The 25,378-nt window shown below is 34.7% G+C and overlaps 1 protein-coding gene across 3 annotated transcripts in view; it reads left to right on the forward strand.

The window, feature by feature from the left end:
- Positions 1-1,660: 1,660 nt before the first annotated feature.
- Positions 1,661-25,378, forward strand: part of MAPK9 (mitogen-activated protein kinase 9) — a 43,199-nt gene continuing 19,481 nt past the window's right edge. For all 3 annotated transcript variants that reach the window (XM_051979090.1, XM_051979088.1, XM_051979091.1), the window contains exons 1-5: positions 1,661-1,810; positions 15,471-15,639; positions 21,656-21,785; positions 22,801-22,859; positions 23,959-24,097. In XM_051979090.1, coding sequence (XP_051835050.1) covers positions 15,518-15,639; positions 21,656-21,785; positions 22,801-22,859; positions 23,959-24,097 — 450 coding nt within the window. In that variant the 5' untranslated portion in view covers positions 1,661-1,810; positions 15,471-15,517. The remainder of the gene's footprint in view (positions 1,811-15,470; positions 15,640-21,655; positions 21,786-22,800; positions 22,860-23,958; positions 24,098-25,378) is intronic.

Raw genomic sequence — 25,378 nt, forward strand, 5'->3', positions numbered from 1 at the left:
AGGAAATAGATTTTGAGAGATTTGGGAGCTATATTAAATAAGATTTGGCAACTTATTAGATATAAGTAGTAAGGATGAGATTAAAGAGTAAAGGATGTTCCCGGGTTATTTATACCTTCTGAATCCAATTTTCCCTGTGCAACAAGAGAACTGTTCGGTTCTAGGATATACTATAACCTATTTAACATGTAAAGGACTGCTTGCCATCTGAGGGAGGGGGTGGAGCGAGGGAGGGGAAAAATAGGAACAGAAGTGAATGCAAGGGATAATGCTGTAAAAAATTACCCTGGCATGGGTTCTGTCAATAAAAAGTTATTAAAAAAAAAAAGAGTAAAGGATGGAAAATTTGTATGAATTAATATAGAGTAAAGTGAGCAGAAAAAAGGAGACCAATTTATCCCATAACAGGATATTATACAGACAAAAAGCTTTGAAAGATGTAGTAACTCTGTTCAACACAATGAAATTCCAAAGGATTCAAGATGAAACATGATACCAGTCTCCTGACAGAGAACTAATGGATTCAGAGTACAGACTGAAACTTGTTTTTAGCATGGTCAATGTGAGGAATTTATTTTGCTTGATTATGTCTGCTTGTAACAAAAGTTTTGTTTTTCTTACTTTTTCAATCTGGGAAGGGAGATAGGAAGAAAATGAAGATCTGAAAATAAAATAAATTTATTTAAAGAAGGATTTTGAAATTGAAGACTCACGTTTTTTGGAGAATAGTGATACTTCAAAAGAGACAGGGGAAATGGGAGCACACAAAGGGGTGGGAAGAAGGAAAGTGGGAAGGAGGGAAGAATAATTTGAAAAGAAAACAAAATTTAATTAGATTTTTTAAAAAAGAATTATAAAAGGCAATTTCAAGATGGAAGATCTAGATGTCTGGGAAAATAGAGAGGCTGTCAATAGAAATAAGGAAACTGAGGAAACAGGTGGGATGGGGGAGGAAGAAAAATAGTTCTGCTTTGGACATGTTATTTTAGGATGCTTAAAGGACATATAATTCATAGCTGATTGGCAGCTGGTGGTGGTGCCAGGCTCATGGAGTTCAGGAAAGGCTCGGGCCGAAAACAAGTCTATACGAGCACCGCATATAGTACTTATGCGTAGTTGCACATAATACATGTGGATTCAGCTCGAGTCTTTCCTGAACTCCATGAGTCCGGCACCACCAGCACCTAATTGCATGTCATCTCTGCACAGAGGTAACTGGTGAGCTCGGAGAGCTGATGAGTTTACCAAGAGGCAGTGTAGAGAAATGCAGAACAGTATCGTGTCTATGACAGGTGAGTCATCAGTACTGGCCGAATGAATGAACGGTCTCCCCTTTCGGGGGAGCAAACAAGACAGCTTGATTCTGGTGTCTATCTATTCCCACACTTGGCTGGATGACGTTGAGAGGATCGCTTAGCCTCTCTGTGCTTCGAACGCTATAGGATCGAAGCCCACTACCAAGGAGCGTCTAGAACACCTGAGAGCAGAGGTCTATAGCAGCCTCGCCAGTTCGGTGCAGCCACACCTCCGCTGCCCTCCCGGCAGCCCTGGCTCCGTAGCCCCACCCCCGCTCAGGATTGGCTGCGCCTGGCTTCGCTTCTCGCTCAGTGATTGGTCGTGGTGACCGTCGGTCTGGCGAGCTGGGCCCCGGCGGCGGCTGCTGAAGACGGAGCCATGAGCGGAAGGGCCTGAGCTCCGTTCCCAGCTTCAAGCTTGTACCCACTGCGGCGGTGGCGGCGGCGGCCCGGGAGCTGGGGCTGAGCCCTGAGCGCCGCCCGCCCGCCAGCCCGGACAGCCGCAGGGAGGACAGGTGAGGTGGCGGGGAGTAGCTTGGCCGGGGCACGAGAGCAGGCGGAGAGCCGGGGACCGCGGCTGGAGGGGTGGGGGATGAGGCGGAGGGTTCTTCTGTAAGAGGGGGAGGGGATGAAGCAGGGCATGAGCTAGCGGCTGGGCCCGGGGGGCTACGCCGGCCGGGGCAGCACCAGGGCGGCTGCGGGCCTCGGGAGGCCGGCTGCTCCTGGCACCGTGCCCCGCTCCTCCTCCCCGCCCGGAGAGTGCCGCATTCTGTCTGTCAGAGGCGCCGGAGGGACCCATGCTTGTGCCAGCGCCGCGGAGCCGGGCCAGGGCCGGGTCCGGGGCGCAGCATCGCGAGGCGGGTCCCCAGAACCGCCCCTCCCGTTCCGTCTGCCTGTGTGACCTTGGGCCAGCCCCTGCCGGCCCCTCGCTTAGCTTCTGTATGATGAGGGGGTTTGCCCTCGAAGATCCCAGGGCCCCTGTAGCACCAGATCTTGGCAACCCAGCCCCCTCAGGACTCCCCTGCTGGGGCGGCTGGACATCCAGGTACTTTTATGTCCCACCCTGGTGCCTCCCTTCCCAGCTGTCACTCGTGGGCTCTCTCCTTCCCTCCCCCTCCCCATCTGGAGCCTCTTTGGGGACTGATGCCTCCCACTCCAGACTCTTGTACTTCATCTTGGAAAAAACAAGCCCTTGTGCTTTTCATCCCTTACTCATACTCGTTCTTTGAAAAGGTGAAATGAGAAAAACATTGTTATTACCTGAATTAAAATCACCTAGATTTAAGTCTCTTTTCCCAAATTCTTCAATTTTTGAAACATGGCATAAAAATTTCAGATTCCGTTATTATTGGTGATAATTCTCATTATCGTATAGCTGTGTGAAGTGCTTTCCTCGCAACAACCTTGGGAAATACGTAGTGTAGATATTATTATTCTCAATTTATAGAGTAGGGAACTTTGAGATTTTAAATGAAATGGCCTAAGTCACACACTTTAGTAGGAAGCAGAGTGGAGAATCAAATTTTGATCAAACCATATTGACATCTCCTAGCTTCAGTTTTCTCAGAAAAACTGCTGAACAGGACTTGGAGATATCTGAAATGAGAGAGTGACACTTTGTAGAGTGTCTTAAGAGAGGCCTTAGGCAAAGTTGTGCCTTCCTAGATTTTGAGCATCTTGAATTAGGTATGTTGCCAGTCTCTTCTTAGGGAACCTGGCAGACCATTTTAGTGAATGAGGCAAAAAATGTCTTCCATGAAGAATCTTGTTTGTTAATTATAGGCAGAGACTTTTGGGATTGTTTAAGAAGAGAAATGGTTTAGCCCTTTTTAAAAATATCTTATTTGAGGCCATCTTTTTTATGGATTTGTTAGTAACTTGTAAGTTTTTCCCCCTTGTTCTGGCTCTTTGAGGCTCTTCAGCACAGTGAAATTCATTTTAATTTGTTGCTATTTTTTAGATCTTGATACATTTCCTTTTGTTGGTAAATTTCCAGAACCAGCAGTAAGATGAATGTTAGCATTGACAATCTTTTAGCTGTAATTTACTACAGTGCAAAAAGGGCATTTAATCCTGATTCAGTCAGAGTTCTTTCTTTTTTTTTCTATGCAGTCTCTCTCCACCCCCCTCCTTTTCAGAGGGCTCATTATAAGTTTAAAATCCCATTTTTAGCATTGTCTTCCCTAAGGAAATCATGATTCTCTTGTTCTCAAACTGTTGCTAATTTAAAAAAAAAAAAGTTGTCAGACATGTAAATATGAGATACATTTAATCTTTGAAAAATTCATATATTTGTCTCAATAGTAACTCAAATCATATTTCTTCCATTTCATAGCATCAGAAATTCATTGTCCCAGATGTTAAATATGGAGCATTTATCAATTCTACAAAAGTTTCCAAAGCTAAGAACAATTCAGATTTAAATTCCAACTTTTTTTCCCCTTTATAACAATTGCTGATCTAACAGTTGTGAAGCCTGTTTTTCTAAGCATATGGGGACTAAGATGATATATATATATATCATAAGTGAATGGTAATAGTACATAGATACAGGTTCTTCTGTGTTTTCACCTGTACTAAGAATATTTTTTAAAATGTCTAAATTCTTGTGAAATTTTCCCATGTTTTAAGGTGGGGATGGAGGAGGAAATCATGCAGATATTTTCCCCCAGAGTTTTCTATTACTAATTGAGTTTGAAAAGTCAAATCCCATGCGATTGAATTATTTTTGAAAATATCAATTTTCTTAACACTTAAAAAAATTAAATATTGAACATTAAAGTAACATTTGATGTACATTTGACTTTATTTTAAATATTTCTTTAGCAATCCAGATTTTTTCACATATTTTTAAAAATTATTTATATCTGACATATTTTATTTTGATAGGATGAATTACTCAAAACTCTATCTACCTCCATAGTTCCCTATAAAAAGTTAAGCAACACTTCCTAAGATAGTCATCGCAATTGGCAGTATGTATCATTTTCCATTTTTGTGTTTTGTGTAACAAAAATTAAGGTTGTATGCTTTGACTTTAATAATATAAAATCAACATTATCTAGTGTATTTAACTTTAATTTTGCCACGACTTAAGATAAAAGTATTATCTTTTTTTTTTTTCTTTTAGGTGAGGCCATTGAGGTTAAGTGACTTGCCCAGAATCACACAGCTAGGAAGTATTAAGTGTCAGACCACATTTGAACTCGGGTCCTCCTAACTTAAGGGCTTATGCTCTATCCACTGTGCTAGGTACCCCAGTATTATCTTTAAGATACACAATGACTTAGGATCATACATTTAGAGTTGGAAGAGGCTTCAGAGGCCATCACATCCACTTCTTTCATTTTACAAATTTCTTAAATATTTGAGAGGAGTTTGGCTTTCTTGACTAAAGATCTTTCTATATTTCACTGAATTTTTCATATTTTCTGTTCCCTCTGGTGTACTATCTCATACACTACACCACATTTCTTTCAGTCATTCCTTAGTCATTAGGCTCAAAGCATGTAAATGGCAATTGTTTCTGTTTTTCAGAAATCCAAGGGTCTTCCCCACCCAGTTTGACTTGTGTATATGTATCTATGCATGCTTGTATACTTTTTTAAAAAACAAAAACTAGGTAAGAAACCTTTCCCTGCCGTCTGGGCGTTTTTTCAAACTGACCTCTTAAAGACTTTAGCTTTAAAAGGCTAAGATCTCCCACTATATCCAGGCCTATCTTCAGTTATCTTGATCTATATTTTTCCACTGGACCCAGATGGTTCTGGAGGAGAAAGTGAGACTAGCGACTTTGTACAGCCCTCTCTTACTTAAATCAAATTCAGTTGTATATCATGGCATCATTTCCCTGATGTCATGGTCCTCAAATCCAATTCACTTGGACGTCATAGCATCATCTTCCTGATGTTATTAAGGTCCTCTTCAAGAATGAAAGACACAGAAGTCATTGGGCACATAGTTTCTTTCCCTTTTTGACTTAAAAATATTATGACTATGGCTATTTTAATGCATTCACGTCCTTTCTTTTATTGATTTCCTTGGAAAATACATCCAGTATTAAAATTTCTGGGTAAAAAGCTATAAATGGTTTATCTTCATTTCTTGAATAATTCCATCCTGTTTACCAAATGTGTTGGACTAATTCATACCTTAAGCAGTGAAGTAGGGTGCTTTGTCTCTCTTTATCTCTCCAGCATATTTTCATTATTTCATAAGGAAAGATTTTTGAGAAAATGTAAAAAAGCAAGTATTAATTTTCCTGGAGCAATATAGGAGAAGAAGACCAGGACTTGGAATTGGGATTTTGATATTGTTGCCTAGCTTTGGATATTGCCCATGGACAAATTACTTAATGTTTCAACTTTACTGGGTATATCTGTAAAATGGAAATAATATCTATATTACTTTAGATATTATTTCCATTTTGCAGATTAAAAAACTAAGGTAAAGTGAATTTATACAGCTGATTCTGAAATGCAACCAGTTGTGACTTCTACAGTATTTTACCCCATTGAAGGTTGGGTTGGGGAAAGGATATTAATCTATAGTTCTATAATTGAATTTTGATTCATGTCATCTGTTATAAAACAAAGGCAAATGAATCATGCTGAATGACCTTGGGTAGGTAATTTTAAATCTCTGGCCATAAGTCACTCAAATAAAGGAGTGAGTAAGACTAGCTGATGTTCCTTCTAATGTTAAAACTTGATATAGTAATCATTTTCTTTAGTCTTAACAAATCATCTAGAATTAAAATTTTAGAGTTGAAACGGATCTTAAAATTTTAGTTCTACTACAGCTATTAAATGACTTGTCTTGGATTGGACTAGTGGATGGGTAGAGAATAAAGCTCAAGATTACTGCCCTTGGCCATCTTCTTGTTTCTCCTGCCTTCTTATTTAAGAACATCCTAGATTACAAAAATGTACTTTTAGATTTTTAAAAAAATCTTGTTTATTGTTTCGCAGAGTTGTTCATTCTATTAGTTCATATACTCCTTTTGTTAGATTTTGCATAGAATAGTATAAATATGTATGCTATTTAGTGCATTTTCACTAAAGTCCTTCTTGAATATCTCATCAATGTATGGAGATGACTGTATTCTGTAGAGATATTTCACCAAAATGAAAACTCCAGTAAGTCCTACTAAACTAGAATGGATTTATTAGTCCAGCAACACAATTTCTGCCTATTGACTGAGGAGTGTTCTACCAAATTTAGAAAAGTTCATCATTAGAAATTTGGCTACCATATGGTTGGGATGTGTTGTTTATTTTGTTTTTGTCACAGCAACTCATAAAACATCCATTGAGACATGAAAGAGTAGAGGATCCATTTTGGAGCCAATCCCCAAATTTTGCAGTCACAGTTCCTTGCAATATTGAACTAATTAATAATATATTTGTAAAAGAAACAGATGGTCATTATAGTTTCAAAGTTATCCATTGCAGTTATCCAGTGGAACAGTAAACATATTTTAGGTCACAAAAATGTTATTGTGCTAAAGATATTTTTGGACCTATTTGCCATTATTTAGTAAATGAATTTTAGCTGCTCTTTGGGGATAAGGTATTATTGATTCCTGGCCTCTTTCCCCTATACTGTTCCAGAAAAATTAATACTTGATTTTTTATATTTCCTCAGCCTTGTTTGCCTTTTTCTCAAATATCTTTATGAAGCAATGAAAATGTGCTGGAGGGATGAAGAGAGACAAAGTACCCTACTTCATAGTATAAAAGAATCCAACATAATAAAAGCATAGAAATCAGAGAGCAGTAATGGAGAAGAAAGGAGAGGGTGTGTTTTCGTGTATGTATGTGTGCACGCCCACATGCATGAGTGTATGTATGCACATGCATGTTCATGTCATCCTCACAAATGTTATAAAACCCAAATAAAACTAGATTCAACCAATGCTATAGTTTGTGTGGAGTGAAGCAAGTCACAGAATTAAGTTCATACCAAGGATTTACTCTTACCCCATCCTACCCTAGAATAGGGGATCAACTAGGATGAGTCTAGATTTAACTCAAACATCTATAGTTTCTATGTCCAAATTAGTCCATATCAATATTTAGTTTAATAATTAGTCCAGATTAATAATCAAGATTTTAAAATTGTAAGTTCCTTGATCAAAGATTTAGGAAAGTAATTTCATGTCATCCTCACAAATGTGATAAAACACATCTGCAGCAGAATGAAGATAATATATGTAAAGCACTTATTATAGCGTTCTCAGGCACTTTGTATTATCACATTTTACATTTTATTTTCTATAGTAAAGAAATTGAGACATGTACACAGGACATGATGATTTTGTAGTGTCTACTATGTGTTAGTAAATGCCAGAGACTGCTTTTGAACTCAGGAAGAGGATTTCTTATTAGGATAAAACCACAAAAAATTGAATAGAGGTAAATATGAAACCCACACTTTTTGAATAATCAGTTGTATAAGTATAGAATGAGAAAGGTAAGGTTTCTCAGCAGTAGGTGTTTACATAAGAACAGAGACTAAGGAAGAAAATTAGGATTTTAGTTTGAGCCAAAGTTCTATATGAGTCAGTGTAATATGATTTCAAAAGAAACTTAAATCATCAACTGCCTTAGCAGGAAAATTTCTATTTTGCTGACAATCCAACTATATTCTGATATGATAGAAGACATCATGTTTCTTTCAGAACCATATTTTAAGGGCGACATTGACAGATCAGCATGTACTCAGAGGAAGGATACAGAATGATGAAGAAACCATGCCCGTTGACTAAGAGTTAAAAGAATAAGCTATGTTAGGAATAAGCTTAGAGAAGAGAAGATAAAGAACTGTTGTGGTAGTTAAATCCAAACATTTGAAGGATTGTTACATACATGAAGAATTAGGCTAATTCTTCATTTCTTGAAATTTCTAAGCATTTGATGTTACAGAATATAATTTTGGCTCTCGCCATATAAAGATCTTTAGAATCTATAAAGTTCTCTAACATACTGCAAAAGGGTTTCTTCTTGAGGCTGAAGGTTTTACTACATTATATTTAAGGCTCCTTCTAATGCTAACATTGTGTCATTCTGATGGGAATAAAGAAGAATGGTAAAGAAAGGTCTTAGTGTAGCTCTAGATAGATAAGAGCTATTGAATTTGAAGTCTGTCTTCTAAATATTTCCCCAAGTCCTTTTTGTCTAGCATAGGCCCGGCTGGGCATCAAGATATAGTAGGTAGAAAGTCAATCTTAAAACCAGAGAAATTTGAATTTGGCCCTGCCTGACACACATTACTAGCTATTTGTTCCTGAGCATGTCACTTAACTTCTCAGTGTTGTAAGTAGTTCTGTAAGATTATAAATTGAAAAAGTGTTGATCTTCCTTGGTAGAGGAAGTTTACTTAAATTGAAGTTCTTTATACTATTGAAATTATAGGGTCAGCCCCTATTTCCTATTCTATAATTTTTGGCTGATTTTTAATTTGCTGCTTTGAAGTTTTACTTTGTTATGGTTCTTTCTGATATGGGTAGACTACCTACCTACCTTGAAGACACTTATTCCTTATGAAAATTACTATGTAGTTATAACTAATTGTTAGAGTTGAGCAATAAATCAGAGGCAAATTAATTTGAAAAACTGTGTCCCACTCCTGACCTAAATAGTTGATAGTTGTTTCTGTATTTCTATTTGCTGTTAATAGCTGAAGCTGGTACATTCTGCTCCAAGTTCTGGCTCTCAATCTGGAAGAAAAAAAAAATTAGATCAAATCCCATAATTTTTTGTTAGATAAAGTAGAAAAATATCCAAGCTTCAGCCAGTGTTCTTCATTTTAGCTGAATAGAGCAATGTTTGTGTTAGCTGATATGTCCATTTTTTAAGCACCATTTTGTAGGTATTTTCTGTGATGCTCATGAAGCAGCCAGAATTGAAAATATTGTCATATAAACATGGACTAGAAGTTGGAAAATCTGGGTTCGAGTTCCACAATTGTATGACCTTAAACAAGTTATTTTACCTCTTTAGTCTTTTTCCTTTCCTGAGGTCAGTAGGTGTCATAGTAGATAAAAGACTGGACTTGGAATCAGGAAGACCTGGCTTTGTCCCTTTCCTCAGATACTTTTAACTGCATAATGCTGGGCAAGTCAGCCCCTATTTGCCTGCGTTTCCTCCTTTATAAAATAGGAATAATAATAGCACTTACCTTCCAAGTTTGTTATGAGGATCAAATGAAATGATGATATGTAAATTGCCATGCAAACTTTAATGTGCTAGCTTAAAGACACTAGCTATTAAATATCAGACATTTTTAAAATGGATAGTGCATTATCTGCATAGTAATATTTTGCAGAAAGCACCTTTTAAACCACACAATGTAGTATTTTGTACATTTATTACTATTATTATTTGTTGATGGTGAGAATGGCTAGACCAGAGAACATCTGGAGTCTAGAAATTATAAAGCCACAGTACCTCTACATTGACATAGTTCAGAAAATCAAGGGAAATGCTGGACTCAGATGCAGCACAAGGTGCAGAGGCATTCAGCAATGTTCACCTTCTCTACACGATATTTCAATGAGACAATCCTTAAATTTAGGGGGAGCTGTACCACATCAAGTTTAGTCATATCAGTGTGCTGATGCATTTCATAGATTTTCCTGTTAGCTATTTCTGCCTATATAGTTATCCCTTCTCCAATACTTTCTATACTCTTCTAATTTAAGTGCTAATTCCTATTCCTTTATCATCTAGAAACATCTGCCTTCTGCTTTTTAGCATAACTTTTATCTGGTCAACTGAGGTAAGCGAGCTAACTTGTCGACAAGTATTACTTTCTTCATTTTTATTTAGTCATTCAAGAACAGGAAGAGTAAGAGCCAAACCACTTCACAGTTTTTCCAGCAATTTTTGTCAGATAATGAGTTATTTTCTTAAAAGCTTGGATCTTTGGGTTTATCAAACATTCTATTACTGTAGTTACTTAGTTCTGTTTATTGTATACCTAATCTAATCTACTGATCCACTACTCTGTTTCTTAGCCAGTAACAGATTGTTTTCATGATTGCTGCTTTATAATAAATTTTGTAATAAATTTAGGCTACCTTCCTTCATTTTTTTTCATTTATTCCATTGATATTCATAACTTTTTTCTTTTTTAAAAATTTTCAATAGTATTTTATTTTCAAAATACATGTAAAGATAGTTTCCAACATTTGTTTTTATAAGATTTGGGGTTCCAAATTTTTTTCTTTCCCTCCCTTACTTCCTTCTCCCCAAGACAGCAAGTAATTAATGTGTGTATATATATATATATGTATGTATATATATATATATATATATATGTATATAGTCTTTTTTAAAAAATACAATTTTTTTTTTTTACTAGCTCTATAAAATAAGTTCTTGGTTGTTTGCTTGATATGATACTGAATAAATTAGTTTAGGCAGAATTGTTATTTTTTAAATAGTGATTCAGTCTACCCTAAGCAATTAGTATTTTTCTAATTATTCAGATATGACTTTGTTAGTATGAAAAGTGTTCTGTAATTGCATTATAAAGTTCCTGGGTTGTTTTGGCAAATAGGTTTCTGAGTGTTTTCTATTTTCTACACATACTTCCCTATTTCAATATAAGTCACCACTATTCTTCACAGGGTTATTTTTTGGTTGCATTTTGACTTCCAACCCTTTCAACTCCACATTATAGAAGGCCAGCATTTGACATACACATATATATGTGGAGCTATGCAATCCATAATTTTATATAACAATTCTTTCTCTGGAGATCGGTAACATTTTCCTTTGTAAGTCCTTCATTTGATTTCAATATTCAAGTTACTCAGGATAGTTTAATTTTTTTACAGTTATTCTTTGAACAATATTACTGCACAATTTATTCAGCCATACCCTAATTGATGGGCAGCCCCTTAATTTCCAGTTTTTTGCCACCACAAAGAGAACTGTAATAAATATTTTAGAACATATAGATTCTTTTCTGTTTTCCCTGATCACCTTGGAAAACAGACCTGACTGGTGTTGCTGGATCAGAGGTACAGTTTTTTTTTCTTTTCTTTGTTTTTTTATTATAACTTTTTTATTGACAGAACATATGCCTGGGTAATTTTTTACATTATCCCTTGCACTCAGTTCTGTTCCCATTTTTCCCCTCCCCCAGATGGCAAGCAGTCTTATACGTGTTAAATATGTTATAGTATATCCTAGGCACAATATATGTGTGCAGAACCGAACAGTTCTCTTGTTGCACAGGGAGAAATGGATTCAGAAGGTAAAAATAACCTGGGAAGAAAAACAAAAATGCAAAAAAAAAAAAAACATTCATTTCCCAGTGTTCTTTTTCTGGGTGTAGCTGCTTCTGTCCATCACTGGTCAATTGGAACTGAGTTAGATGATCTCTTTGTCGAAGATATCCGCTTCTATCAGAATACATCCTCATACAGTATCATTGTTGAAGTATATAATGATCTCCTGGTTCTGCTCATATCACTCAGCATCAGTTCATGAAAGCCACTCCAAGTCTCTCTGTTTTCATCCTGCTGGTCATTTCTTATAGAACAATAATATTCCATAACATTTATATACCACAATTTACCCAATCATTCTCCAATTGAGGGGCAGCCATTCAATTTCCAGTTTCTAGCCACTACAAAGAGGGCTGCCACAAACATTTCGGCACATACAGGTCCCTTTCCCTTCTTTAGTATTTCTTTGGGATATGGCCCAGTAGAAACATTGCTGGATCAAAGGGTATTCACAGTTTGATAACTTTTGAGGCATAATTCCAGATTGCTCTCCAGAATGGTTGGATTCATTCATATCTCCACCAACAATGCGTCAAGGTACATATAGTTTTAAAAATCTTTGGGCAAGATGATTGGATCAGTTCACAATTCCACCAGCAGTATGTTAGTATCCTAGTTTTTTCATATCCCCTCCAACATTTATCATTTTTCCCTTCTATCAATTTTAGTCAGTCTCATAGATATGAAGTGGTACCACAGAATTGTTTTAATTCACATTTCTTTAATTGATGACGATTTAGAGCATTTTTTTCACATGATTGTAAATAACTTTGATTTCTTCCAAAAACTGCTGTTCATATCCTTTGACCATTTACCAATTGGGTAATGGTTCATACTATAAATTTAATTCAGTTATCTATGTATTTGAGACATGCCTCAAATTCCTTTATCCTAGAAACTATCAGTACAATATTTTTTTTTTTTTTGCCAATTTCTTGCCTTCTGAACTTGGTTACATTGGTTTTATTTGTAAAAAGCCTTTTCATTTAATGCATATTTTGGTAAATGATGTAAGATATAAGATATTAGCCCATACCTAGTTTCTGCCAGATTGCTTTCCAGTTTCCTAGCAGTTTTTCAAATAATGAGTTGTTATTCCAAAAGCTTAGATCTTTACATTTGTCAAATGATTGTATTATCTTTTAATTGCTACTATGAGGCTTTATCAAAAGCTTGTATGTGTATACACACATACATAAACACATATGAAGTTAATAATTGCTTCTTGGAGGCAGCTGATGACACAGTAGATAGAGCACTGGGCTTGGAATCAGGAAGATCTGAGTTCATATCTGGACTCAAACAAGTCAGTTAACCTCTGTTTCAGTTTTCTCAGCTGTAGAATGGGAATAATAATGGTACCTACTTTGCAGTGTTATTTTTGAGGAGCAGATGAGAGGGAGAGATTTGTAAGAAGCATTTAGCACAGTGTCTGACATATCAAGTGGGTGCTATATAAATGTTTATTCTCTTCCCTTCCCTTTCCTTTTCTTACTTAGCAGAAGACTCCTAAGTAAGAATTAGGTACACCTTGGGAAAGGATATATTCCTTCTCTTGTTAGGAAGTGTAAGAATGGGAGCTATTGAAAATTACATTATTCGTCTAGAAGATGTGGGTAGTGATGCTATTAAAAGACATGGAAGAGCAACATTTTCCTTGTCTTTTAGATAATTCTAAAAATAACAGTTATGGGTAATGAATTAGTAATAGAAAGGATAGAATTTTATTAACTTGAAGTAGGTTCACTGTTTGGATTTACTGTTTGACTCCTCTCCAAAAAATGAAAGTTTGAAAATTATTACAATTAAAGCAAATAAATCATTATCCTTTGGGGGCTAGGATGGAACTATACTTTCTTATGTAAGGAATCATAATCCAGATCATTCTGGGTTCAGTGATTGGTAGGTAGATAATGAGTCCCAACCCAAGCTTCAGTTGATCATTGTTGGGGTTTTGTTGGCTCAGAGAAAGTATAAATAGCAGTCATTTCCAGGCTGGAAATCCTGAGAGTTTCCCCTCCCAGATTTTTTTTTTATTAAAGTAGGTAAAAGAGGCCATTCTTTGTCACATTTCTTACCTAGCCTTAATCATTGAATGGTGGTTGTCTCAGATAATCAGAGACCTGGGAAAGATCTTAGCTTAAAAAGGCCAAAGTCTCCCACTGCGTCATTCTGAATGTGTGTCTTGCCATTGGACTCAAATGGCTCTGGAGAAGAGACTGAGGCTGGTGTCTTATTAAATTCAATTCACTTGCAAGTTAAGACATCACTTTTCTGATGTCATTGGTTCTCTTCAAGAATGAAGAAAAAACAATAGCAACAGAATAAACAAGGATAATTCCTGCTATGGTCAACCTGGATAACATATGAGATTCTTGGACAATAGGTAAACATTCTTTCATTGGTCCTTTTTTATGTAAAGCTTAGTTGTCTTGATTGGAATATTAATCTATATACTTCTGTCTCTGAATGTTTGAGCACCCAGGGTCATTGCTGTTAGACTTAATGAAGTCAATCTCGTATCACTTCCCCAAAACACTCAACACAAAGAAGCAGCATTAGGAGGCAATCTGGTTTCTGTTGAAAGAATTTGGAGTTTTAAAAAGTGGGTTTTAATCCCATCTTTCCCAAAATCCTATCCTCTTGATGCTAATACCTCCTTTTCAAGATTATCTTCAATTTATCCTGTGTATATTTGTGTTTGTGGATAGTTTGCATGTAGTCTTTCTCATTAGACTGTGAATTTGAGAGTGAGAACTGGAGGAAGTTGGAGGTACCTTATTTTTTTCCCCAGTTCTAAACTTATGATTTGTATAGTTCATTAAATGGTGATTTAGAAAGTGTCTTCCACCTCCAATTGAAACAGAAGATCAGTTGATTATATAAGGAAACTAATAACAAGAAAATAATAATCCCATATAATCCCATTATGGTAGTACTAACAGTGCTAATAATAATGTGTCCCTTGTTTCTCCAAAGGTAGTTTCTTGAATTCCAGTTTATTAAAGTTCTACAGGAAAAGAATTACTTTCATTTCATAATGAAGGGATTTATTCATGAACCGTCAAAATTTCTTAAAGCAGGTCTCAGTATTAGTATGTTTCTTAAGCTTTTCAGTAAAGCTTATCACATTGTTTTATGTTGTCTAGTTACATACATATAGGTAAACCTCAATTCTGAAGTGGATTATATTCTAAAAGTTCCTTGTGTGGCTAGAAAGTAATTTCATATAAATAATATTTATGTAAATTAGGCTCAAGGCCTACTTTATAAAAATGATAGCATATGCACCTGCTTCTTTCAATTTTAAACCATTGTAGTATTGCCCACTTATATTCTGGAATAGTTATTGACAAGGTACAGATCTCATAATTTGGTATCAGACAGTGGAGGTTAGAGCTGATTGAGGTGGCACACCAATGGAGAGGCAGCCAATTGAACCTCCTACTCCTCCTTCCTTCTTCCATAGATCTGGAGTTCATTCAATTCTAGACAATAGAAAAGTAACTGGGATAGGATTTTTCTTTAGATATGAGGAACGGAAATAGATGTTTCAAGGATTTAGAGAAAGAAAGTATAGAGTCTAAGATTATCTCCAAGACTCCTATCCTTTCTATATATTGCTTCTGACCAAGATCCCTCTCTTCTCTTTGGCTGTTAATGTCTGAAAGAAGGACTTCTTTTGTGATAACATTTGTGATTTTATGTTTTTGAGGGCCAGAAGATACCCTAATTTCCATCTTCATTGAAAATTAATTCTCATAAGTAGTTTTTAAAAATAGAAAAATACTAAAATAGATAAGAATAAATCATAAATTAATAAGAATAAATATTTATTTTAGTAAGAATCCATGTATATTTTGCTTTTCTTAAAGGAATTCAAACGGTACCAGATCTTTGGAAAACTACGTGGCTCTGCATCATGAGTGACAATAAATGTGATAGTCATTTTTATAGTGTGCAAGTTGCAGATTCAACTTTCACAGTACTGAAACGTTACCAGCAATTAAAACCAATAGGATCTGGAGCTCAGGGAATTGTTTGGTAAGTAATAAACTTTGCTATCATGAAATGATTGGGGTTCAATAAAAGGTAAAGCTGACTTGCCAGAATTTAAAATGCTTAATATTGTAACGCTCTATTTTCTTACTACAGGATTATGAGCTAAATTGAACCTACTTCTTGCTGTAATTAAACATAGTGAAATTATTTGCAGGATACAAACTTCAGTTCTTAGACCTCTACATAAATTATAATAGGTGGTAATTTTTCATTTCTTATTTCCTTTTTGTTTTGTTATTTTCCCCTATTAGTTATAATAGTAAAATATATGATTTAACAGTGAGTTGGTGAGAGTTTCTGGGGTTTGCTCATTTCTTCATCATGGCCACCTTTTTTTCCCCCTTACCCCATTTTATTCCCAATCACTCCTATCCATTTCTAGGAGCCATCAATGCAGTGCCTTGCCAGTAACTGGCAGGATGAGGCAAGTCAGTATCATTATCACTCCATGGAATAACCAGGAAGGGATGCTGTGTGAGGGGTTGGGCTGGCCGTCTCCTCTTTGGTGTGTTACCTCAACTATGTCCAGTCTCTACTGTCTGATCCTGAACCTTAGTCTCTTGCTTGGTAAGACAATGAGCTGCCACTACATCATTGGGCCAGCTAAAGGTAAAGTTTTTCAAATTTTTTCTAGTCTACAGCTACCAGCAATTCCAAAACACTCTTTTTGTCCCATATTTTACTGGGCAACAAGTTCTTTTTCCTCCTCCCTAAAGGCAAGAATGGTCTTCACCATTTTTAAACAAAAATAAAATTAAATACAAACTGGTAACATAAACCTAAGGTGAAGAAGAAAGCAAATTAGTTGAGTTCTAGTTTGAGTTTGTACCCTGAGGCAGTGGTTAAAGAAGAGCCCTTTGGACATTTTAACTGGGGGTGTTGAGTTTGATTCTTTTGACTGATTATTTAATAAGAAGTATATTTAGCTTTTTTTCATCTGTTGTAGTTCCTGGGTGATCAGGAAAAAAATATTTGGAAGAGATACAATTTACAATCCATAATTTAAACAGTTTATAAGAAAAAGGGACAGATCTTTGGGAGTCGTTCATTGGTGGTTTCTAAAATGATAGTTTTAACTTTCAAATGGTATCATTTTGTATCAAACTTTTTGTATCCAATGTGTTATGGAAGAGTTACCAGGGAATTCATGAACTTAAGAAAATTTTCTTATTCTTAGTGTGACTTTGTTTGAGATGAAGCAAACTTTTGGTTTATAGTCCATCTTATTTTTTAGAGCCAAGCCATTTATTTGACTCACAGATGTATTTTCCTGAGAATAATCTTGAGGTCATTTAAAAATATTTATGGCCTGACATCTATAAAAGGATTTTTAAGTGTTTAACTATGGTGTTAACTATAAACTAGTTAAAGGCAAAATCAGTATTTAATTGTCATAGTGAAAGCTTTATACTTTTATAAAAGAGAAAGTGAAAAAGAACTACCTTATTAGAACAGTGGTATTCATCACTAATAAATCATACTAAACTAACAGAATGTTGGTTTTATTTGATGATTGGTTTTTTTTTTTTTTTTATTCCTGGCATGTGCCAATTATTTTAATTTTTTTTAAAAAAAGGAAATTTTGATGAAATTCTTCATTGTGAATTTTTATTTGAACAGAATAAAACAAATCAGAAATTAAAATATGTAAGGTTTATTACCTTACCTTCTTCTTCCTCAGAAAAAAACTCCTCTAATATTAGTAGTTTAAAAGGCATTTTTAATTTTTCAGAAGTAAATAGAAAGATTTTTTTAAATTAGAAGGTCTGGGTATAGTTCTAGGTTCTAATACTTTCTGACTTTGAGCCTCAGTTCCTTCTTCGATGAAATAGCAATAACAGTGCTTGTGCATAACCCATCTCACTGACTTATAAGAAAAGTGCTTTTTAAATCTTAAAGTGCTATAGAAATATGAATACTTTTTATTCAGATATTTACAATCATGTAAACACTGAAACTAATGGGTAAAAATGCCATAAACTGACAGTATTAATCTTTAATAGAGGCTTCTGATGCTATATTCCAAGTAGAATTTTGAAAATTTTCATTTTTTAATAATTATTTTGCTTTAGAAACATACTAATCATTTTTATTAGAGTATTAAGATCAGAGTGAAAGAAGAATCTAAGGAAAGGAAAGATCGATACATTAGAATTAGAGGGTTTTTTCTGGATCACATCCCCCCAACTTACTGTTTCCCTTTTTTATTGTTATTCTTATGGTCCATTGAGTTTTCCCTATCACAAAATCTTTGTTCTTTACTTTTCTTTCATCCCTCACTTTAATTTTCCATATTTATTTCTACCTTTATACTTTTGATTCTTCTGCTTTATAAAAAAAAAAAAAAATGGGAGGAAGGGTGCTTCTTCATTTAATCTACCCTTATCCTACCCATTCTTTGCAATCAACTTTGTGAAAGATTTACACACCTTAGGGAAACAGTAAGGTTTCCCTTACTGTGAAGATCTTTGGCATGTACAGACAATCTGTAACATAGTATATTATATTTACTTATAAGCATACATGATGGAGAAACTGTACCACCAACTATGTATGTTATTTTAGATATCACTTCCTTTCCTCAGGGCTTCAGAGACCTTTTCTGTAAAATTGAGGAGATTCATAAAAAGATTATTTGTTCCAAGCTCTAATATTCTTTCATATGAATGATAAGTGAGAGAGCCGGTAGCAGAACCCATCTTTCTGATACCCAACACCAAGATGTTTCTCAACTTAAGAGAAATAGAAAAAGATGTTAACACCATTTTCAGTCATATATTGATAACATTTTTTTGGCTGTTGGTTCTAGGGAAGAGGGATATTATTTTTATCACTTTTGTCTTCTTGTTATACATAAATATTCACAGAATTAATAGTTTTCTATCACCAATATTTATTTCAAATGTACAAATATTCAATTTCTTAATCCCTCTCCAAAAATCCAAGCTGTTGAATCAAAATAATGATGATTTGGTTTCTAACTCAGTTTTATGAAGTATTTAATCTTTTAAAAAGTTATTGTTAGATTTTGCAAAATTGGAAGATGTTATCAGGTTCTTGTCACAAAATGCCTAATATATCATTCTTCTTTTTCCTTTCTCCAATACTATATAAGTAGGAGAATCTTGTGCTAATCCTCTTGTTACTTTTGCATTAGATTAACTATTCTTACATGAAAAGAAAAAAAAAGCCATGGGCCATGGTTTTCTTATATGTAAAATGACCTATATATAAAGCTCCTTCTAATCATACTATGATTTTTTTGGTGGAAGTTACTACCTGTTTTATGTGGTTCAAACTCCAGATTCTACTACAGAACATACTTTTGTGCAGGAGACTCATTGTTTCTTTTACATTTAACTTTATATGTAGTTTCTTGATGTTATAGAAAGAACACTGGACTGGGTATCAGAAGGTTTAGTTCATAGCTGCAGCTCTGCAACTGTAATAATATAGTCTTGGGTAAGATACATCATGTCCCAAGCCTCAACTTCGTTATGCATAAGATGAATATCACCTTTTTTGTACTAGGATTCTATGATATTCTATTCTAAAGAAAATAGTTTACTATTGCTTTTAAGCAGCTTGTCAAATTGAGCAAATGGTACTTTGGTTTATACTATTTTATAAGCCAAAAGAAAAAAATTTACAGAGGAAAAAAACAGGAACTTTAATTCGAATAGATAATTCAAGTCTATGTCATTGTGAATATATCTTTGATAGTTTTGGTTCTTCTCTTTTAATCATCTTGGACTTTGGTTAAGGCAGGAAAAGAAGTACTAAAAGAAAAAGATCTTGGAATTGATATCTTATATTTCCCAATTCATGGAATATGAACATATATTCATTATATGTGGAGAACATACTATTTCACTTCAAAAGCTTGGTAATTTCAAATATGGATACTTCCTCCAGTGCAGATCAGATCACAATTCCTTGATGACTTTCATGAATTTGTGTTTTTAAAAAAATGAACACTTTAGCAGTCTGTCTTCTCATTCTGTTACCTAGAATGACCTGTGGATAGCAGATGGCCCTATGGCCTCATTTTCAAAGCCTTTCTTGATTGATAGGACCTTTCCTGAATATTTGTATGTGTGTTTAGTTTGTATAGCTGTTACAGACACTACTCTAATTCTTCTTTGGCACATGGGGAAGTCTAGAATCTCAAAGGCCATGCCTCAGGAGTACAATTCTGATAAGTTTGGGCAAAAAGTAGAGGAGGTACAGTGTAACTATTGTCTGAGTACCAGCACAATATAATTCTCAGAGACTTATTATCAGAAAATTGCCCACAGGATCATGAAAGTATCATTATCATTATTACTATTTTGTTACAGCAGTTTATGAAACTGCACTAAGTGTACAAAGGGGTTGTAGTCTGTCTTAATGAAAGGAATCCCTTAATTGATAAAATGATAGCTATTTTGAAATATTTTCAAGTACACATGCTTTTGTGTGTGTACATATACATAAGAACTACACACACATAGGGGTGTGTGTGTGTGTGTGTGTGTGTGTGTGTGTGTGTTGTGTGTGTGTATATGTGTGAGAGAGCGACCATGAGCGAATGTGAGTGGGGGGGAGAGAGGGGGAAAGGGAGGTGGGGAGAGAGAGAGGGAAATAGAGAAATCTTGGTTGGAGTTTTGGTTTTTTTTTTTTTTTTTCCAAACTATATCTGATACTCCCTGTGTAACCCTGGGCAAGTCACTAACCCTTCCTGAGCCTTATCTTCCTCTGTAAAATGAGGAATCTGGATTAAGTGATCTCGAAGGCTCTCTCCAGCTTGGACACATCCCTGAACAAGTCATTGAATCTTAGTGCCCTCAGGTAACTATCCAAGACTGGACTATATGGAACAGTTGATCTACATTGGCAGGGGAAGTGTCCTCAATGGCGTTCTCTACATGAATGATATGAAATCATAGATCCAGACCGAAAAGAATTTTTAAAAATAATCATGAAATAGGTAATCCTAGTATATGTCTACTTCCTGGACCTTTAACTTTATTTTAGAAAATGCTTGCATTATGATATTTCTCATTTCTATTTTTTCCTATTCCATATTTCATCTTAGACGGACTATATTATGCTTCTCTTTCTCTTCTTTTATAGTTCCTAGGATGTATAAAAATATTTCTTTGCAATAATAGATGCTTTTCTCTGTTTGAAATTTATAAAACTAAGATCTTTTGTACAATATTATATGCTTTATTGGCATAAAGTATATAATAGGTAACTCTTGACTTGAATATAGTTTCAGTGGCCTAAATTCACAATTCCACATATAAAAAGTAACCAATTTAGGCACTATTTTTTGACATAGAATTGTTATACTTACAAACTAATTACTTTTATACTTGGGAGAAAGTAGGAATGGTGTAGTACTTGGGAAACTCACTGAGTTTGACTCTTGGCTCTGCCATTTGTTCATGGGGCCCTGGCAAGACCCATCCTCAGTAGAGTCAGTGTTGGAGTCAGAAGAGCAGGAGCCTCCTTTGGAGGGAAATTAAGTAACTTGCCTAAGATCACACAATCAGAAAATGGCAGAGCAGGACCTCTGAAGTGGGAATGATTGTATCTATATTTTCTATTTTATGCAGTTGTTGTGAGATCAAACTCACTGATATGCAAAGGGCATTTGAAAATGTAAAAAGCTAGCTGAATATAAAGTTATAATTACTATCTGCTAGAAGACAGTATACACAGAAGGTCTATAAGTGGTGTTTATTTTAAATAGAGGCAATTCTAATAGAACTCAAATTCAAGTAGTCTCATTTAAAATGTTACCTATGTTTGATACTCTAAGTTAACATATAATTGGTACCTACCCTGGGGCCTTACATAGTAGAGTTAAAACAAATGGTCAGAACCTCTCCATTTCCAAATACATTTCAGTGGTTCAAATGATTGTTCTTATGGGGAAAAAATTTATATATTGTTCAAATCTTTTATCCAAAGCTGACGGTGAACTGTTTATTATGTTTCACAATTGCAGTGCTGCTTTTGATACAGTTGTTGGAATAAATGTTGCTGTCAAGAAATTAAGTCGACCATTTCAGAATCAAACTCATGCAAAGAGAGCTTATCGTGAACTCGTTCTGTTAAAATGTGTCAATCATAAAAATGTAAGTTATTAATATTTTCATGAATATATAATATTAGATAGCTTACATTTTGTTATGCTTTTACAATCCCTTAAGTAAAGTTTATTACTTTCTCTTCTAAGTTTTCTTCCTTTAGTTCTTTTCTCTGTAGTTTAAAATTGTTGATATATTTCTTTCTTTCTTTTTCATTTTTCTTTTTTTTTTCCCTGAGGCAGCTGGGGTTAAGTGACTTGCCCAGAGTCACACAGGAAATGTTAAGTGTCTGAGGTCAGATTTGAACTCAGGTTCTCCTGACTTCAGGGCTGGTGCTCTATCCACTGTGTCACCTAGCTGCCCTAGTATATTTCTTTTAGGTATTCAAGTAGTCCTTGAGGAAAATCCATTTTTTATTTTGTATAACAGTTGTTATGAAGTTAGTCCATTAGGGGAATGTCTTAGTTTACAATGACTTTTTTATACTAGCAAGTGTTTTCTTTTATCTTTTCAGCTTTAGTCCCTGAATACTAATTTAGTCCCTAATTTAGTCCCTAAATATTAATCCTTTGTGTCAGGCTCATGTTCCACCCCATGCTGTTTTGCTGGGTATGATGGCTGGCCTTACTTTAGCTTGCCACAGGTCATCTAGGTTTATGTGCTCACCTACATCTCTGAGTTAGACTCTCCTTTGTATCTTTGAGAGTCATATCACTGGATCCTGAGGACTTTGGGTAACATTGAAGGGCAAATTGTTAAGGATCTAGGAAACCTAGAAGCTTGGGCTATCCCAGTATGAATGCTGCTGCTCCTTTGAGTTTTCAAGGGTTTTCATCTCCCTAACTCTTTTTTGGTGGAAGGGTGGGAGAGAGCTTTATATGGTCTTACTGATTATTTAATTCTTGCTCTGCTTTAAAATATTAATTATCTATTATACACAAAAGATGTAGCAAAATAATTGATAGTAAGTTTCCATTTTTAAATGAATTTTCTGTAAATGTTTAAAAGTAAGATTTTAAAAATATATCGTTATTCTAAATGAGAATGAATTTTCTCTTCCCAGATAATTAGCTTATTGAATGTGTTCACACCACAGAAATCTCTAGAAGAATTTCAAGATGTGTAAGTATTCTTATTTCTACTCATATCTTTAGCTAATATATTTTTAAATAACTAGAGAAGTGTAACCAAAAGACTAAGAAAGGCAACTATTTTCCTACTTGTCACTTTTTAAAAATATCTAATAAAAATCTCCTAAGGATAGAGTCCTTGTTTTGACACGTCCTCTGTTGAAATGAAAATTTTGCAATTATATTGTTTATTCAATTTTCTTTAATCATTAAGATTAGTTATAAATGCATCTCTGTACACTATGGAGAAATGCCTGAAAAGACTTAATTTAAAAAAAAAGAACTAATTACCTTCTTTAGGAGGAAGCACATTATAACTACAATATATGAAGCTTTGTTCATAATCAATGTTAATAACCAAATAATTATAGATCTTTTCTGGAACATTAAATTATGCTATTTCTGATCAGTTACTGTATTATATACAAAAGAAATTACTATTTGTAACTGATTAGTAAATAAAAATGCTTTCTTCCAAAAATCATGAAGAAGAATCTTAATTTTTTATATTACTATATGTTATGTTAATACTTATGACATATGGAAACCTTTGAAAGTAGCTTGTTGTCATAGATAGTGTTGAGTTTGGAATAGTATGCACAGGATTCAAATCCTGTTTCCAATATTTATTCATTTTTTGAATTTAAATCGATCACTTTGTGCCTCAAGAAATTCCTAGGATTTAACTGCTAAGTTTAGTAGGCATTATAATCTGCCCTGATTGAGTTGGAAGGAGGTCCTGAAAGCTGCCAAAATTACATATCCTTTGCATTTTCCAATATTGGGGACCTGTATCACATGACATGTTATTTAATATAATAAGCTATAGATTCCATTTATGTTCTTTGAAATACAATTTTTTATTAACCATGACACATTCTTCATTTCTCTGATACTTGATAGTTCATTATGTTTCTAGAAAACTCAAAAAATAATTTTATTGGCAATTTTTAAGCTAGCCAATGTAATAAATAGCCAGATAAGATTTACTGTGATTTTCTACAGGTTTCAGTTGAATATACATTCTTTAAATAGACATTCAACTCTGCTAGTGTACATATGTGTAAGAAAAATTTCTTATTCCTTTCTAGGTATTTGGTTATGGAATTAATGGATGCTAATTTATGCCAAGTGATTCATATGGAATTGGACCATGAAAGAATGTCTTATCTTCTTTATCAGATGCTCTGTGGTATTAAACACCTCCATTCAGCTGGTATAATACACCGAGTATGTAATGATATAACATTGATTGGAATGGTTTTTTTAAAATATTAGTGGTTTACCCTCAAAACAGTGGAATATAGATTATTTACAGAAGTAGTAGTACTATAATACACCAAGTATGTAATGATATAACATTGATAGGAATGGTTTTTTTAAAATATTAGTGGTTTACCCTCAAAACAGTGGAATATAGATTATTTACAGAAGTAGTAGTACTAAAATGTTTCCATTTTCATTACTTTTATTGTTCTAGGTCCAAGATTTAAATATAGGATAAATTACTTCAACTAACAGAGAACAGGGATCCTGAAAATTGACAGTTAATAACAGCTGAAATCAGAGAATTTCAGAATTAGGAGAGACCATAGATATTTTCTGATTCAACTTACACAGTATCCCTGACAAGTAGACATCCAACCACTTCTTAACCACCTCCAAGGACAGAGAGTTGACTATCTACCTAGGCAGTTCATTGTTTAAGGATGTTTTCCCTTTGTTTTGAATTAACAGCTTACTCTCTACAGATCTACTTTGAATATTGATATGATATCCTGTAAATGTTATTCCTGTTAAACTTTTCCACTTTCTACAACAGATTCTTTCCAATATCTTTTCCCATCTTAGTTACCTTCCTGGTTTTGTTTCAATTTAATATCCCTATTAAAAAGATATGCCTAGACCTGATCATATTGCTATAAATATAACATGACTATGGCAGAAAACACATCAGACCCTCCACTACTTTAGTGGCTTTCAAGCTACTTACAAATAAGATAGGGTTTATGGCATTTCTTGAATTGTTGCATTATTGTTTTGAACCATAATTGAACATTTTAAAAAGTTTCTTTTTGAATTGCACATGCATGGATATATGTACATATATGTTAAACATACATCTACATTTAATTGCATATGCATACATATGACATATACTTGAACAGATAATTCTCCCTTTATGATAATTCTCTCAAGACATTTTGTAATGAGATTTTGGAGTGGGAAATTAAATATTACATCAAATGTAGAACCAGTGATCCTGAGCCACAGGAAACACTCCTGTGGTGGTCTGAAAAGCATCAAGAAAGGAGGAGAGTAATTATGTAAGACAAAGTCCTTAAGTTTGAAAAAGGCTGCAGGGTCCTTAAAAAATAGCATCTGATTCTATAGGCAACATACCCAGGTCTTCCCTCTCTAGTAATTATTTTCACCACAGTTCTCTGGAGGTTCTGTCCCCCTTCCCTCCTTTCCCCCCCTCCACCCCAAGAAATGTTTGATGCCAGTGAA

This window comes from Antechinus flavipes, chromosome 2 (genome assembly GCF_016432865.1).
Source record: "Antechinus flavipes isolate AdamAnt ecotype Samford, QLD, Australia chromosome 2, AdamAnt_v2, whole genome shotgun sequence".
NCBI lineage: Eukaryota > Metazoa > Chordata > Mammalia > Dasyuromorphia > Dasyuridae > Antechinus > Antechinus flavipes.